A 15,802-nucleotide genomic window follows, 5' to 3' on the forward strand; every position below is an offset into this window, starting at 1 on the left:
TTATCCCTTCTTCTTCATCAATTGTTCTGCATTTCTCTAAAGGCCTCTATACATTTTGTCCTGGTTTGAATTTTATAAATTGGAGGGAGGGAATTTGAATAGGGAAAATTTAAGAAAGATAAAGGTGCTTTCAAATTGCCAGAAGATTATTTTTTGCCTGCTTTTGCAAATCTTAAAGTAACTGACCTGCTTTGAAGATGACACGGTTCATGCCTCTGGTTTGGATCTGTGAAATTCAAGCATTAGAAGGTTGATCCCTCATCATGTAGTCCAGGATGGTTGTTAGAGCTCTTTCTGGCCTAGGAAGAGGCAAAGAAGGTGCAGTGAATTAATTATTGCAGAAGCTTGATGGCAAATATCATGGGAATAGCTTAATGAATTCACATTTTTAAGTATCTAAATCTTCATCCTCAGAAGCCCTTTTGCTTTCTAGCAAAGCTTACTTTTTGTTTAATGTGCAAGAAATAATCATGCTTGATGGAGGATTTTGAACCACTGCATAACCTGTCAGGCTTATTTTTGTCATGAGTTTGCTGCTGCTTTAACTAGTTTTCCATTGAGTGTCTGTAAAGAATTTAAAAAACCTGTTTTATTTTTAAAAATGGCAGAGTGGAAGGTTCTGGGATAAGAGGACCAGAGGTTTCTCTATTCTGTCATCAGAATATATTTCTATATTGTGTCATGGGGCTTTATCCTGGAGCAGTGGTTGTGCACCTGTTCTCTTTTCCTGTGGTTTGCAGTGTATATAGTGATAGAAATTGCTTCTTAGTGATTATGAAACTGAAGTGATTTTCATTGTTTGCATATTTCCTGGCCTCATAATGTGTTGAGAGCAGATCAGTTTGCTCTTGCTGAGATGCAAACCAGACAGTTCTGTGTGCACATGTATCTTTATTTATCTCTTTTTGTGTCTTGAATTTTGAGCCACAGCAAAATCTGTTGACAGGGACAAGACATGAGGAATGAATGTCTGAATTAAGGGGAGGGAGAGAGACTGAGAGAGACAGAGACTGAGCAGATGATGGTCCCAAGCCATGGATGCAGCAGTGTCCTGTCAGTCTTCTGCGGGTCAAGCTTCAAGTACCTTCACACTGGCCAAGCTTCAAGTACCCATGGGGTGGTCACAGGTGCCATTCCCATAACTTGGGGTGATGTGTATGAGCAGTTGCTTCCTTTCCCACAGTTTGCCACAGTGGGCACTTTTGTCCAGATGCATTAACCAAGATGTTCTGACCTGATCTTACCTCTGCTAGGCCTGGAATTAATGCTTTCCTGTTGCAAATTCCTCCCTTCTGTGCTTCTCTCAAGTTCTTGCTTTGGTGGCTTATCATCTTATGGTAAGTTCCTTCTGTGGCCTTGACAGTGTTTTGAGACAGGCAGCAATACTCTTTAAATCCTTACACTTGTGAAGCCTTTTTGCTATACTCTGTGGACAAACATTCCTTTAACTGGCACCTGGATAAGTAGAAGCTTACATGTCTAGCTAAGTGGAAGATAAATCCTTGTACTTCTTGTAGGCCATGGCTGTTCTTGAAATCAGCAATTCAGAATTCTGTTCATGGTGTCACCTTTCCATACTTGAGCTCCAGCAGCAGAACCTGCTGCTGGACCAGACCCTGAGGGTAAAATCTGTCAGTTGGACATCAACAAAACTTCAGACAGCCTCAGTAGTGCTACTTAGCACATACCTTGTGTCTGAGCTCTCTAGTAGCTTTTCTTTTCCAATAAACTTTATAGATTAGCACAGGCTTAGTTGGTTTATAAATACTTAATGCCTGTCTGTGTGAAGCCTGTCCTGAAAGGCTGTGGCTTGGTGGGGAGTTGTGGATAAGAGATTCCTGTTGTTGTACTTTTAAATAACACAGCAGTAACACAGTAAAAATACCTGTTACCACTGTGCCAGAATGCCTTTTAGTTCTAGCCACCAAATCACAAACCTCTAAAACTCTGTAGTGGGTTGTTTGCCTGTGTGTTTTACTGACCCAGGGTGACCTGTAAATGCATGTGGACATTTGTCCCTTTTCTCTGAGTCAGTGACTGCTCTCATCTCAATTGTCTGTAAGTATGGGCTACTGCCTAATATATTTAACTTGCAGTCACACACAAAAGTTCCTTATTGCAGTGTTCCAATCTTCTGGTTATGTCTGAAGTGCCTGATTTTGTTCTTTTCTGTCTTTATCAGAAGAATATCTTAAACTAGTAGCTCTACCTCATGCAGCTTTGCTTTGCTTCCACAGAGAGTTTTTAATAGTTTTTATAAGTTCCTTCCAAGTGGATATTTTAATTACAGCAATAAAAAAGAATCTTCTTTAGTAGTCACTGTGATTTAAATGTGTTGTACCAGACTTTCCTTCTCCCTGTGCTTCTGGCTGCAGTTACACCACAGTGTAACTGGGAGAAGCACTGCAGTGATACTTTCCTGCAGCACAGAAGACTTTGTGAAGATTGCTACAGTTGGAGCCATCTGAGCTGTCACGGGAGAGCCTTCTGGCCTTTCCTGGCTTTCAGAAAGCAGAACTGATGTGTGTTTGTTGTTGTTGGGTTTGTTTTTTTTCCTGAGAATATGGTGCAACATGTAGGAACAACAGTTCCTTAAATGCACCATATGAATAATTTTGAATTGGTATGCTATAACATATAACATACATTTTGTCCAGCTGTTGAAAAGTTGCTTGAATGTCTCTTCTCAGTGGATTTTTCTTGTTAATTTGTTTTCAGTCTTTTCTTTTTTTCATTCTTAGTATTTTTCCTTCTCTCTCTCTCTCTCTCATCTCTCCACAGTCTGAATAGCCTTAGTCTGTTCAAATCTTCTTTGTACTGAAACCATTTGTGTTCCATAAATGAGCCCATATTTCAGTGACTTACAGAAAATAATATTCAAAGTAAGATTCTCAGACTGACAGGGAGAAGAGTTTGATATTGCTGAGCAAAGCATAACTTTTGCTGCCTAGCCAGACATGACTTTCCTTTGCTCACAACAAGAGAGAAGTAAAGGCCAGAATGTCCTTGTGGCATGGCTGTTCTTGCAAGCTATGAGTTTGGAACTACTGTCACAGATGTTTTGGTTTTCTGCATTTTTTCCTCACATCCCACAACCTGCAGTGACTAATAAGTGAGGAATAAGATGACATTCAGAATTTGAAGAATGGGTTTAGGTATTGAAGGCATTTTTTCTCAGCAGGCACTAGTTTTTCAGTCATTATTTGCTTGCTTAGAGTTTTTTTCTTTCGAGAGATGCATCCTTACAGGATCCGTACTATCCTGTAAAACCATTCTGTGCTGTTAGAAATAAAAGATTAGTAAGTAAATAGTAAGGCAGCCTTTTTGAGACTGGGTTGGTAACACTCATTGTGAGATACAGATAATGCATTGCTTGCACTTTTTTCTGTTTCTGATGTTCTATTGTAACTCAATACAGAGAATGGGCTAGGGGAAGGATATCAACCAGCCTATCTGTTTGAGTGGCAGCATTGCTCCACCTGTCTTTTGGGGATTTTTTTTTCTGTGCTTTTCTCTGACCACAGATGCTAGGTTATCTTTTTATATATGCTTGAGTAGGAATAACTGATGCATGGTCTCTAGTTATGATTGATGATATGAGCAGGAAACAATCATTTTGTCCCATTTCCTGTTTCTTGAGATAAATATTAAGTTGTTGCTATGGAGTTCTTATTACTATCTTGCAATAATAGTTTTGCTAAAGAAAGCAACTTATATTTCCAGCATTTTTTAGACTTCATGTTCTGTAGGGTAATTAACCTTCTTGCTCTGTGTAAGAAGACTGGCTATTGCCAACTCATGTGTCAGAGCTGTAGTGAATATATTAAACTTCTAGATAAGGATGATAAAACTCCATATGAGTTATGTTTTCTGTTTAAAATGGTTAGGTATATGGTCAGATAAAAATAACAGTAGCTACATTATATGGAACTCTGCAGGTCTCATGTGAACACGCCCACTCTTTTGAAGAACATCAGGAGATTCTTAGTAGGTTGTGTGTAGTGGGCTTTTGTGTCTGTTTGATTTCACAAATCTTTGGCAGCTTAAATCCCCTTCTTTTTTGGGTGCTTTTATTTTATGCAGCACCTGCATTATACCAGCAAAATTTCCTAAGTAAACATGGATACAGCCCAGTCCTTCTTGGCTGGCTGATCCTGTCATACCAATCTCACAGCCTCTCTGAAGGCTAGACCTCCTCTTTTTCTGTGAAAAGGGCATGAGGGAGAAAATACTGTCTGAGAAGAAAACTGGGTGTAGACCTTGATCAGCATACCTCACTAACAAATACTGTTTCAGGTAGAAGCTTTGGTGAAGTCTACACTGAGTCTGCATGGCAAGATTGACTTCCTGGTGAATAATGGAGGGGGCCAGTTTGCAAGTCCTTCTGAAGCCATCCGTGCAAAAGGCTGGAATGCTGTGATAGACACCAATCTGACAGGGACCTTCTATTGTTGCAAAGCAGGTAAGGTCTGAACATTAAGCTTTTTATGTTTATTTGGTTTTGCTTTTTACAGAAATACCAGAAGATAAGAAATGTCAAGTTTCCCTAGCTGCTTCTTTTCATGCACTTACCTGACAGTGGGTAGTTGTTTTCCTGAATCTCATCCAAAGATTTGCATTAAATGGTATATTACATTTGTTCATAAATACAAACATACATTTAAGGCAAGTATGATCTTCTAGTTAAGGCCAGGTTTGGGAAGTCAGTTGACTTGGATACTCATTTAAAGGACTATAGGAAAACCACTTAACTTTCATGGCCTGTATTCACTGTGTATAACATAGGAAAATACTTTTTTCAGGGATATAAATTTAGGCTTAAATTTAAGTATGGTGTGTCATTCTCAGACAGCATTTGGAATGTGGAAATTAAAGTAATTTACATGTAAATATGAAATTAATTTCCATCAAGTGCTTCTTTACAATCCTTGAGCCTTACCTGGACTGTGCCTGTTGCCTCATGGCCTCACCTCTGGATTGGCAAGGCTGTGCTACAAACAGCAGATTGTTCTTCTAAAATGTGTAGTGTGATTGCAGTTAAAACTCCAAGTTTGGTTTCCAGTTGGCAAGTTCATTTCTATGCATTTCTTCTGATATTTATAGGTTATCTTCCTCCTTCATACAGTGTACAATGCCTGGATGCAGGAACATGGAGGAGCCATTGTCAACATTACTGCTGCCGTGAGAAATGGCTTCCCTGGAATGTCGTAATATATATTTTCTTTTCATACTTTCCTATATTTTTCCCCCAGAAATACTAACTGTTCCTAAACCCTTCAGAGAGGTGTGTACTGGGTAGCAGCAGAGTAGAGAAATACAGTAGTTAGGTCAAGAGAGAGCAAGAGTATCACTTGGCAGTATGTCTGGGGATCTCTTATTAATCCAGTAGATGGCATCTCTGGTCTCTCTCCACTTGTTTGTAAGAAACTATGAAGCAAGACTTGTCAGTGAAGCTTTAGTTGGTAATAGCTCCCTTTGCTGTCTGTTTTTTTGTTTTTTGTTTTTTGTTTTTTGTTTTTTTTTTTTTTTTTTTTTTTTTTTTTACTTGGAAATTGAGTTTCTGTTGAAATATAAAAATATATTTTGAGCAAGTGTTGCATTATCTATCTTTGTCCTCATTCAGGGTTGAATGCTTTCAAAACCAACATTTTTAAGGAACAGCAGCATATTTTCTTGCTAGCTTGTTCTTCACAGTACAGAATAAATATAGAGATCCACACGGTGGTGCTGAAGCTACAGTTATTTCAGTATCTGTGGTGTCTGGTTCAGCTATCATGGCAAATAGGATGAAGATGTTTCAGTTTGAGTTGAAGTAAGAGGAAAAACAAGCTCATTCTGAATAACAGTGAAAACATTTTCCTAAGCAACCCTTGCATGTAGATGGATAGACAAAACTACTTCCAAATTTAACTGATTGGAACTTCTTGTAGAAGTGTACTGTTGAAAAAGATATGCCTTTACAAGTCCAGCCATTACTCATGCCTAAAGTTATTAATATTAATTTTGAATATAAAAGTTGTCCTGTTTTCTCAGAGTGTGCCTGGAGGTTATCTATTTCTGGCCTAAACATATGAATAAGTTATCTTGGGTTTTTCTTAAGTTTTTCTTATTCTTTCCCTGTGTCTGAGAAGCTATTGTATCTGTCTCCTCTTAGTCTATTTTGCTAGGCTAAAGCAGCTAAATTTATTCATTTTCTCTGACTAAAACTCTCTACAATTCATTGCTGCAGTAATTCTGTTTGCACTTGTTCAAGCTTGTAATCATTTCAGACTGGTTACCTACAGCAGCAAGGCGTAGGAGTTCACTCTGACTCTCATGTCTCTATCTCCATCCACCCACAGTAATTTTTGAATAGTGATTTACTTTAATCATGATTGTCAGAAGATTTAAACAATCTTCCAGACCGCTGTTCTTCCAAGTGTTGCTTTACCTGTGCAAGCTACAGGTACTTTTACACAGTTTGAACTTCAGTTGTTTCTCTTTTTATAAGCCTCCTACTGCAGTAGAGTGTAGCTGACCCCATGTTGCATTGGGGAAGAGATTTTAAATATTTCTAGCAATGACAGAAAATCACAGCATGGCTTGTTTAAACAGCGAAGCTATGGTCAAACTTGGAAACTAGGGAGTCTCTCTCTTCCAGATGGTTGGTCCAGCCACAGAAAACCACTCTGAATTCCCTAATGAGGCTGCAGTAGAATTACCACTGGAGACTCCTAGCTAAGGGAACAGATGCTTCCTTTGCTTTCTTTTCTCCATAGGCACACAGGAGCTGCAAGAGCTGCAGTGGATAACCTAACCAAGACTTTAGCTTTAGAATGGGCTCACAGTGGAGTGAGAATCAACAGTGTTGCTCCTGTAAGTAATGGCAAATGGTCTGACTAAAATCAGCTATTACACATGTTCATAGTTAGAGCTTTTGGACCAAAGCAGATTTTTAAATTTATTACCAGTAACTGTTTGTGGATTATTTATATATTTGTTTATTTATAATTCCCTTAGTGTGTTCTTTGGACCATTTGACAGTGTTTTGTACTTTTGGATGATGAGTCAGAGGATGTGGGATAAAATTGCTTCTGCTTTCTGCCTTGACTTGGCATGCTAGGTTTTTAGTTTTTTTATAGCTAAATGAAATAATACTGGTAGGAGTTGGTGACCTGTCTTACAAAGCCTTGACATAAAATTACTGAATGCTCTGTGTTTCAGTAATGGATACATTACTTCTGAGTTCAGGAAACCTTTTCTGTTTGAGGTTCAGGTATGCTGACGGTTTCCACCTATGTTCACAAACTTAGTTTGAAAATCTCTGAATGTCTCAATGCCTTTTACTTTGTCTCCTACATGTTAAGTTAGTTTAGCTTTAGGCATATAAAGAGTCTGTAGTGGGAGTGTACCATCTCTCAGAGAAATCATATGTAAATATGTATGTTTTGGTTTTTTTTTGTAACAAATTGATGCAGACAGGAAACCACTATACGGGTCAGCTAAAATATGCCTGCCACATTTCTGAGGAAGTAGACAGCAGGTAGAGTTGTTTTAAATAACTGTATAGAAAGAGCAGCTATGTTTTGTAGTGCTGCAAATACAAAAGTTATGTAGAAGCTCTAGCTTTGACATTTGAGAATGTGTGATTGGTTGTCATTTTCTCTTATCCACAATTTATTTTGCACATTTACTCCCTTGAAATTAAAAGAGGAAACATAAACTTTGTCCAGCTACTTCTACAGTCAGAATTTAGCTTATCTCACAGTGAGTGTCATAAGTGAAGTGTCATGTTTGTTTAAGTGATCCTTAGGAAGATCTTGCTACTGTTTTTGTAGAATGTCTGTGTATTCTTTTTGCCTCTTGTTGTAAAACATCTGGCTTGCTTTGTTTGGCATAGCATAGAATGCTTAATGGCAGATGTTTGTTAATCATTCAGGTAAAGGCTTTTATGTAACCTTTGTGAGACCAAATTCATCTGGAGACATGTTAAATGTTAAGATGCACTGACTTGTATTTCCTGTTTATCTGCTTTTTCTGATTTATCAAGTCTTGGGGAAGTAAGTAATTAAGACAGCATTATTATGTGAATATACTTTTCAGGCATGCTAATTACCTAATGAATCATGCTGATTAGATATTATAGCACATGTCAGAAGATGTTTTTGACAAGCAAACACTTCAAGGCTTTGGGTCTTTTAGAAGTATTTGCTAGCTTTGTTACAATGCTGGTAACAAAAGTCCCTGTTGTAGTTACAATAATACTTCTGTCACCTTTGTGGACCCATCAGGTCTGTGGTAACAATACAAAATTGTTACTGCTTTATGGGAGGAGAGTAACCTGTAGGGAATGGATACATAGAGAGGGAAATGTGCATTCTGAATACAAGTTTCACATACGTTATACAGGTATCTTCAACATCTTAGTATGTGCTTCATGGGTGAAATCAAATGTTGCTATTTTACCTTAACTTGACTCCCAAAAGTTCTCTCCTAACTGGTGGATGTAACTCTGTGTTCACATTGCTATCTTCCTTCTCAAAACTTCCTTCTCACCAGTCACTCTGGTGACTGTGTGGTCACCAGAGCAAACACAGTCATCTTTTTCTGCTTCTGGAGCAGCTAAGTAGGGACAGTCAGAATTCTGACTGAAATCTGCTTCTGTAATTCACAATAAATCGGTCTAGTGCTCCTACAAATGACAAGAAACTTTTGAGAACTTGTTCTTGTGGCTTTGTAGTTTCCTGCTGTAATTTAACATGAAATGCTTGTAATTTCAAAGCAGCGGCTGAGTTTTTTATGCTCCAATTTTTTGTTATTGAAGTGACAGCAGAGATTTAGAATAATCAGAATTATTGTGCTTGAACGGAGATGTGGCTAGCAGCCAAATTACCTTCTTGTATAAATGATACTGTGCCATTACATTCAAAAACTTGTATTCAAGTGCTCTTTAGATAGTTCAGTCCCACAGAAAATCAGTAATGACAACTTCAAATTTTAGAATGATCAGTTTAAATGTATGCAAGAGAACTTAAGTGTCACTGTGCTGTTTTAAATAGGGACTGGTATTTTCAGAAACTGCTGTTGCAAACTATGGAGAACAAGGTGTAATGATGTGGTTAAAGAGCATACCAAAGATTCCTGCCAAGAGGTCAGCTGTTCCTGAGGAGGTAATGTATTTCAGAATGCTTCTGATATGCCTACTTCTCTGTCTCATTTTGAAGCCACTTTATTATATGGAGAACAAAAAAGATTTAATTTTGCGCTGTGATGGAATATTTAAAAAGAAGAAAGCTTGTACCAATGTGTGGTTGTGCCAAGTAAGAGACTTAACCAGTAGTCACTGTTGTACAGAAGATTTAATTCACCTGCCTCTTACAGCTGAAGTGTTTTGATAGCAGACATTATTTCTTGAAAAAGTTAACTTCAGCAGGAAGGGCTGAAAGAATGAATATTAAGGGGGGAAAAGTGTATCTTAAAAGCACTTAGCTCTCTTCCACCAAGAATGTGCATCTTTGATAAACTGATCAACATTTTTGTTGTTTTTTGGTATCTGATTCTGCTGTGTGACAGCATACTAGTTTTCCTCTGTTAAATGCTTGATGTTTGTGGCTGGAAGGATGGCTTTAAGGCTGTTACAGTTTTTGTTACTAAGTAGAAAATGTTACTAGATCTTGCTTGTAAAAGTTTTCACAAGCTTCTTTGACATGAACAATTCCTAGCAGTTTAAGAAAGATTAAAATTTGAGATTTTGAAATTAAGATTTTAAAATGCCATTCTTTTGCTAGATCTCTCCTGCAGTGTGTTTCCTGCTGTCTCCAGCTGCATCATTCATAACTGGGATAACCATGGTTGTGGATGGTGGCCAGAGTTTGTACGGCCATGGCCTGGAAATACCTGGTAAGAGATGGGCTACAAAATAATGCCCTTCAAGTGGTCAAAGTTGTGCAGTGGGAGGACACAAAAGTAAAATGTCTAGTTTCTCAATCAACTAAGTAAATTCTTTTATTTGTTTTCCTCAGATCATGACAGATGGCCCTCCCCACCAGAAGGAAAAAATTCTGAAATGCTGAAAAAGCTTGTTTCTGGCAAGTTCAAACCAAAGCTGTAAAAGAAAGAGATTTTACCCTTGCTGATAATATCACTTTGTGATTTGACCTTATTATTCTCAGTAATAATTTATTTTGCTCATATGTAACTACATTAAGTGCCTTGATTTTTGTTGGTTTATATTTAAAACTTTTGAAAGGCTTTACATTGTACATCTCTTCTCTGAAAACACTCACCCTGAAAACATTCAGTTTTTTAGGAAGGGAAAAGATATAGAAGACAAATTATCCATTTGCACAGGCATTAATTAATGAAGAATCCCAGCCAGAAGTGAATAAAAAGAATACTTATTTTGCAATGAAGATAGCCAAGAGGGAATGTTTAGGAATCCTTCTGTCCTTGATGAATTTACACAGAAGGTAATTTAAATCTTTTACTGTTAGTTGCATCAGTAACCCTTGGGTCAGTGTTAGCTCTACACTGTTTCTGTTCAGCCAAATTGTTGAGTGTTCAACTATTGTTAAGTGTTCAACAATAGTTTTAAAGACCAAGTAGAGTAAGTATTTCTCTGAAAATAAATAAAAATGAGATGGAATACTCTTATTAATGTTTCAAACTAATATGGCATATATTTTGAATGTTTTGAATTGTTTGCAGATATAATGACATTAATGGAGTTAAGCTGGCTGCAACTTAAATTTGGTAACAAAATAAGAAGATACTAAGTACAGTGATGGAGAGCAGTATAGATTCAACAATTTAACATGCAAAATCCATGGTGTATGTTGCAGTGCTTTCTGCAGTATGCTACACTAGTAAAGACAAAATTTGGAATTGTTAATTTGTCAGCTAAAACACCTCTCATCCATACTTGTCTTACAATGTTAACAGAATTTTGTTTGTTACTGTCTTCAGGTGTGGTTTTTGTGAACAATGCAGAGATGCCATTTAAAAACCAGAAATCCTGTAATACATGACTTGAAGAGACTATATTTGTAAATTTTTTATTCACTTTAAGACAAATGTTCCCATGTCTGCTCACTCTAGTGAAAATATAAAAAATATGTAATGACTGTGTTTGTTTGCTCTAAAAACTGAAATTCCTGGAATCAAGTTGCTGCTATAGAAGGGAACTTTTAATACTTCATTTTGGACTGAATGTAAGAGTCTGATGGTTGTTTGTTCTCTGCAAAGATATTTGACTTTTGTGTCTTTCAGTAAAATATGTGTTCTTCTATAGGTACATGTAGATTGTTCTTTCATGAAAATGAAATAAATACCAATGTTGGGTGGGGGAGGAGTTTGAGCCATCATGTGTGTTCTTTCTGCTTTATCCTCTTAGTAACTGGACAGTTATTTATGTGACTGTGAGAAACTGGTACAGAGATAAAGCCAGCTTTTTTCAAATCTCTTGTCCAAGGTATAATTTAGTTATTGCAAATCTTAGTTAGATAACTAACTCTAGAAGTCTAGCCCATTGCGTTCAAGTGAAATTATTTAGGTTCTTAACACATTGTTTCAACATCCTTAACATCATTCTGGAAAAGAAGGTTAAGTATGAATAAGCTTGAGACTTGTGGAACTTACTTTATGTTTGACTGTGAGTTTCTATGGTACATGTGCACTGTGGCTTTTAAGTGAAATGGAAGTGAATTGATTACTTTTATTATATCCCAGAAAAGTTCACTGAAATATTTGAGTACAAACTTGGAAATCATCAATTTTTAATCTTGCAAATTTCCTCTTTAACTATGCTATAGTGTGAATATTCATAAAGAGGGGAAGTTTATATTTAATGATGGTGAAATTAATCATTCACCTCAGGAAATCATGAAAACATTAGAAAAGTGAGCATTCTCCTGTGTGGGAGACAGGTTCAGTCTGCAGTTAATAAATTCCTTCACAAGTAAAACTATAACAAACCTTTCTGCTTGTGCTGAATACAATTTGACCTTGCCTTCTTCAGCCTTCAGCAAAGCAATGGATGTACTAAGATGATGTATATTAGTTCTTTAGAAGAGGCTGTGTGTGCTTTTTCTTTTTAACTGGCAAGAAGTTGAAATGGCAGCATTTCTGCAGCTATAACGTGCTCAGCTTAGTGCAATAGGAGAATATAGTCAGAATACTCTAAGGGAAAATCTAGTTTAAAAATATAGAAACTACATCCTTGGAAGGAGAAGGGGACTCATCACTGTTGTCTGCTTTTCTTTGCCTTTTTTTTTTCCCCAGTAATAATACTAAGGTTACCTCATGAGCTGAGGCTTACTGTGCATAATAGTAACATTTTTATCACATTTGTTTATGTATTAGGATAGTAACTCCCTTGGTGCAATGGTTTTGCAGTAATCACAACCTTTCCTTTATTGTTTGGGGTTTTTTTGTTTTGTTTTTATTTGTATTTTTTGGGGGGGTTACTTTGTTTTTGTGGTTTTCGTCTTGCACCGTGGATTACATGAATTCTCTAATTCTCAGAACAGAGGTTTTATTTTGTTCTTGCCTCTTTGGCCCATTTTTATGTAGGTTAAAATTATTTGAAAAGTTTTGCAGCACCTTGCAGAAACCCAGTGTTGTGTCAGCTGGCATCAAGACTGTTTCAGGTTTCTGCTGTAGTGCTGCAGATAATATCAACTGTAGCAATGCTCTTCCTATGCCAACAGCCCTTGATCAAAGGGCATTGAGAGGTTAAAAGAAATGGGTGTGGTAGCAAAAACATCCTTGACCTTAAGATTGGGGTATCTGGAGTTCAGAGAACAGGACTTTGATTTGATTTATTTTACTAGGGAGGTGAAAGCAACTGTGAGAAAAGGGCTAAGGAACCTCAGGAAGAATCAAGATTTACTGACCAAACACTGAAATGTAGACATTTGCTGCACTGTATAATTGTAATAAGCAAAGAGAAGAACGTTAGAATGACAGGTACATTTACCATTCTGTTAGAAATCTCTTTTTGGTTGCTTTAGTATTTACCTCTGGCTAAGCCTCTGCCCATTCTGCCTATCCCTTATCAGATATTCAATTGATGGATTAATAGGTGCTTACCAATGGCTACAATACACCACTGTCTGGTGTTATATCTGAATATGTGTCATAGAACTTCACATTTGTGACAGCAGTGTAATTCAGGGAAGGGGAACTTCTGTCAGTTTCTGTCAACTGCACTTGCCTTACCTTTTACAGGTACTCTTTCTCTCTGTACTCTTAAGCAGAATATTGTTCATTCATATTTATTTAGCATAAAGTGAAGTCTGATTATTCTGTGGGTTTACTTAGTGTAAAATGAAGTCTGTGTTGTAAAATCTTCGTTCTTTAAAGATTAACAGTTGTCATGTTTGCTAAAGGGAGATCAGTCTGTGCAGTGTCATTCTGCAGTAAGGTCCCTTGTCTGCTTTAAGGTGTAAATAAACAAATATGAGGCAACCATTGCTTGTTTCAAGCATTTATGGCTGTGTTTAGTCTTCTGAACAGTCACACAGAATATCCCCTAAATCTTTAAGAAAGTATGCTCTTGCAAGATAGTGTAATTTAATATACTTCTAATCAGCATCTCCCAGTTTCTCCTTGCCATCTCAAATAGCAGCCTTGTGTTAAATGGCTGAGTGCTGCAGATGTTAGGGGAATTGTGCTATTAGTAAAGTCAACAGTGTCTGCATTCTGGGTTACTGAATATGGCTGAGTCCTAAAGGTAAATGGGTTGCTTCATAAACTTCAGTGATGGGGTTGGAGCAGACAGACCTATCAGTTCTGCTGCCCAAGATCTCTTTGTGTATATTACATTTTTACAAATCTTCCAGCAGTGGTTTAGGACTGTCCTCCCCAAGATATTTGCTCTTCCTTTCTTTTCTCATCAGCCCTACAGTGATGGTGCATTTGGATTGGGTGCAAGCACTGAGATGCAGGCACTTGTTTCCTTCTGTCATGGGAAGGCAGAGGAGCATAGCACACATGACTAGCAAAGGTTTGAAATAATACTGCTGTTTCCTCAATGCATGTGAGCTGGATTTAAGCTTATAAACAGATTGTTGGCCCTCCTGCTGGTGAGGAAAGACTCTGGCTCATGTTATAACATCCTGGCATCTCAAGCTTTACCCTACTGCAGTTCCCAGAAGAAGCCATTTTGACTTCTGTTATCTGCTCTGTCTCCAGCAGCTTGTTCCTTTGTCAGTTAACCCCTCATTTGATTAAATATATATTAAATTAATCACTAAATTATCCTTTTCTAGATGCCATTCAAAATATGGTAACACGGTGCCATCTATAGGAAGGAGTGGTGGGGAGGCCAAGAAACATGGGAGAAAAAGGAGAATGATAGTATACCTCTGAAAAGGGGATGGTTTGTTCCTTTTTAACGTGTTTAGAAGCTGTGGCTTCAGTGTCAACTAATATAGGCACTTGTTAGCCTGAAGCAGTATATGTAGGAGGTGAGAACCTCTCATTGCAATGAGTATTGATTCTGGAATTCAGGGAGAGCCATTCTGCCAGATTTCAGTCAATTGCTTGAGTACACTATCCTGAGATGTGCTTACTCTATGATTTCCACCCCCACACCTCCCAACTTCTGTCACCTGTACAGGGTTTGAACTGAATGGATAAAAGTAACTGATATACTTTATTTCAACTCCCGTCAGCTATTTTTTACTGTTATTTTCCATATCAACAACTGTTCCTGTAAGGTTTATTTTGCATGGCACATGATCCCAGAACCATGCCCCTGGGTTTGGGCTGAGTTCAGTGTGAGCCAGTGTCATAAGTGCTGGTCCTTGGTGCTGATAGGTATTTTTTATCTCAGAGTTTTTATTTAGTTGTTTATGCTGTTCCTGGTACTGAAGGTGCTCTGATTTCAGGATTATGGCATGGTCACACTGGTGCCTGTCAGGATGTACATCACCTCTGCCAGGCACTCTCGGGATGCTGCTCTGTGCTGAGCAGGCTTTGTGCAGCAATACAGAGCATCACAGGGCAGAGCAATGTGGGATGATCTTCCACAATCTCTGCTGGCTTCTTCTGTAGTGAAAGAACTTTGACTTCAAAACCTACCATTTGCTAAGCCCTCCTCCATCAGTTAAATCCAGTTACAAGATGCTAAAGGTGACAAATGGCAATGAAATGGAACATTAAAGCAAGGGAAACACTGGATGTGTTTTCAAAGCTGTGTAAGCAGCTGTGGCTCATTGATTTTGCTCGATGGTGCAGGAGCATCACACATCAGCATTTTCTTGGCTGTTTCCCCATCATTTGGCAGAAAAGGTCACCTTTTTAACTTCCTCATTAAAGACTCTTGATCATGACAAGTGTCTTGTGAACACCACTGACAATTTCCCCAAGTCTGAGCAAAGTGTCTTAGCTTTGAGATGACTATGTCTCCTGTATGATGGAATCAGTGAGTCAGTGCCTTGTGCCTTTCTTGGATGTGCTTCATCAGATGCTCTTTAGCACTGTCTTCTTCAGTGCCCTTTAAAAAATATGATGGTATATTATTTTATCATTCTCTGCAGCCTATTTTGGATCTAATCAATCCGATTATGGATCTTAATGGGCAATTACTTAGTTTCATATGTTGTTCCCACTGGAAATTTACATGTAATACTTGAACAGACGTTTAAGATTTATTTCAGAGGTTTGTTAAGGGTGACCCCAAAGTAGCCCCCCAACCCTTGTTTTGGGTAGATTTTGAGAGGTTGTCAGGATTTGCATGTCTTACACATTAAATACCTCTTAGGCCATGCCCAGAAAGCCGCATGTGAGCAGCAGCAGCAGAGTCAGGTGCCCAGCACAG

At 37.9% G+C, this 15,802-nt stretch overlaps 1 protein-coding gene across 2 annotated transcripts in view; it reads left to right on the forward strand.

Moving 5' to 3' along the window:
• Positions 1-11,329, forward strand: part of PECR (peroxisomal trans-2-enoyl-CoA reductase) — a 40,031-nt gene extending 28,702 nt beyond the window's left edge. For both annotated transcript variants that reach the window (XM_059476481.1, XM_059476479.1), the window contains exons 3-8: positions 4,297-4,462; positions 5,126-5,207; positions 6,759-6,855; positions 9,039-9,149; positions 9,768-9,879; positions 10,002-11,329. In XM_059476481.1, the coding sequence (XP_059332464.1) occupies positions 4,297-4,462; positions 5,126-5,207; positions 6,759-6,855; positions 9,039-9,149; positions 9,768-9,879; positions 10,002-10,090 (657 nt within the window). In that variant the 3' untranslated portion in view covers positions 10,091-11,329. The remainder of the gene's footprint in view (positions 1-4,296; positions 4,463-5,125; positions 5,208-6,758; positions 6,856-9,038; positions 9,150-9,767; positions 9,880-10,001) is intronic.
• Positions 11,330-15,802: the final 4,473 nt, after the last annotated feature.

The sequence above is a fragment of the Ammospiza nelsoni genome, chromosome 7 (assembly GCF_027579445.1).
Source record: "Ammospiza nelsoni isolate bAmmNel1 chromosome 7, bAmmNel1.pri, whole genome shotgun sequence".
Classification (NCBI taxonomy): Eukaryota; Metazoa; Chordata; class Aves; order Passeriformes; family Passerellidae; genus Ammospiza; species Ammospiza nelsoni.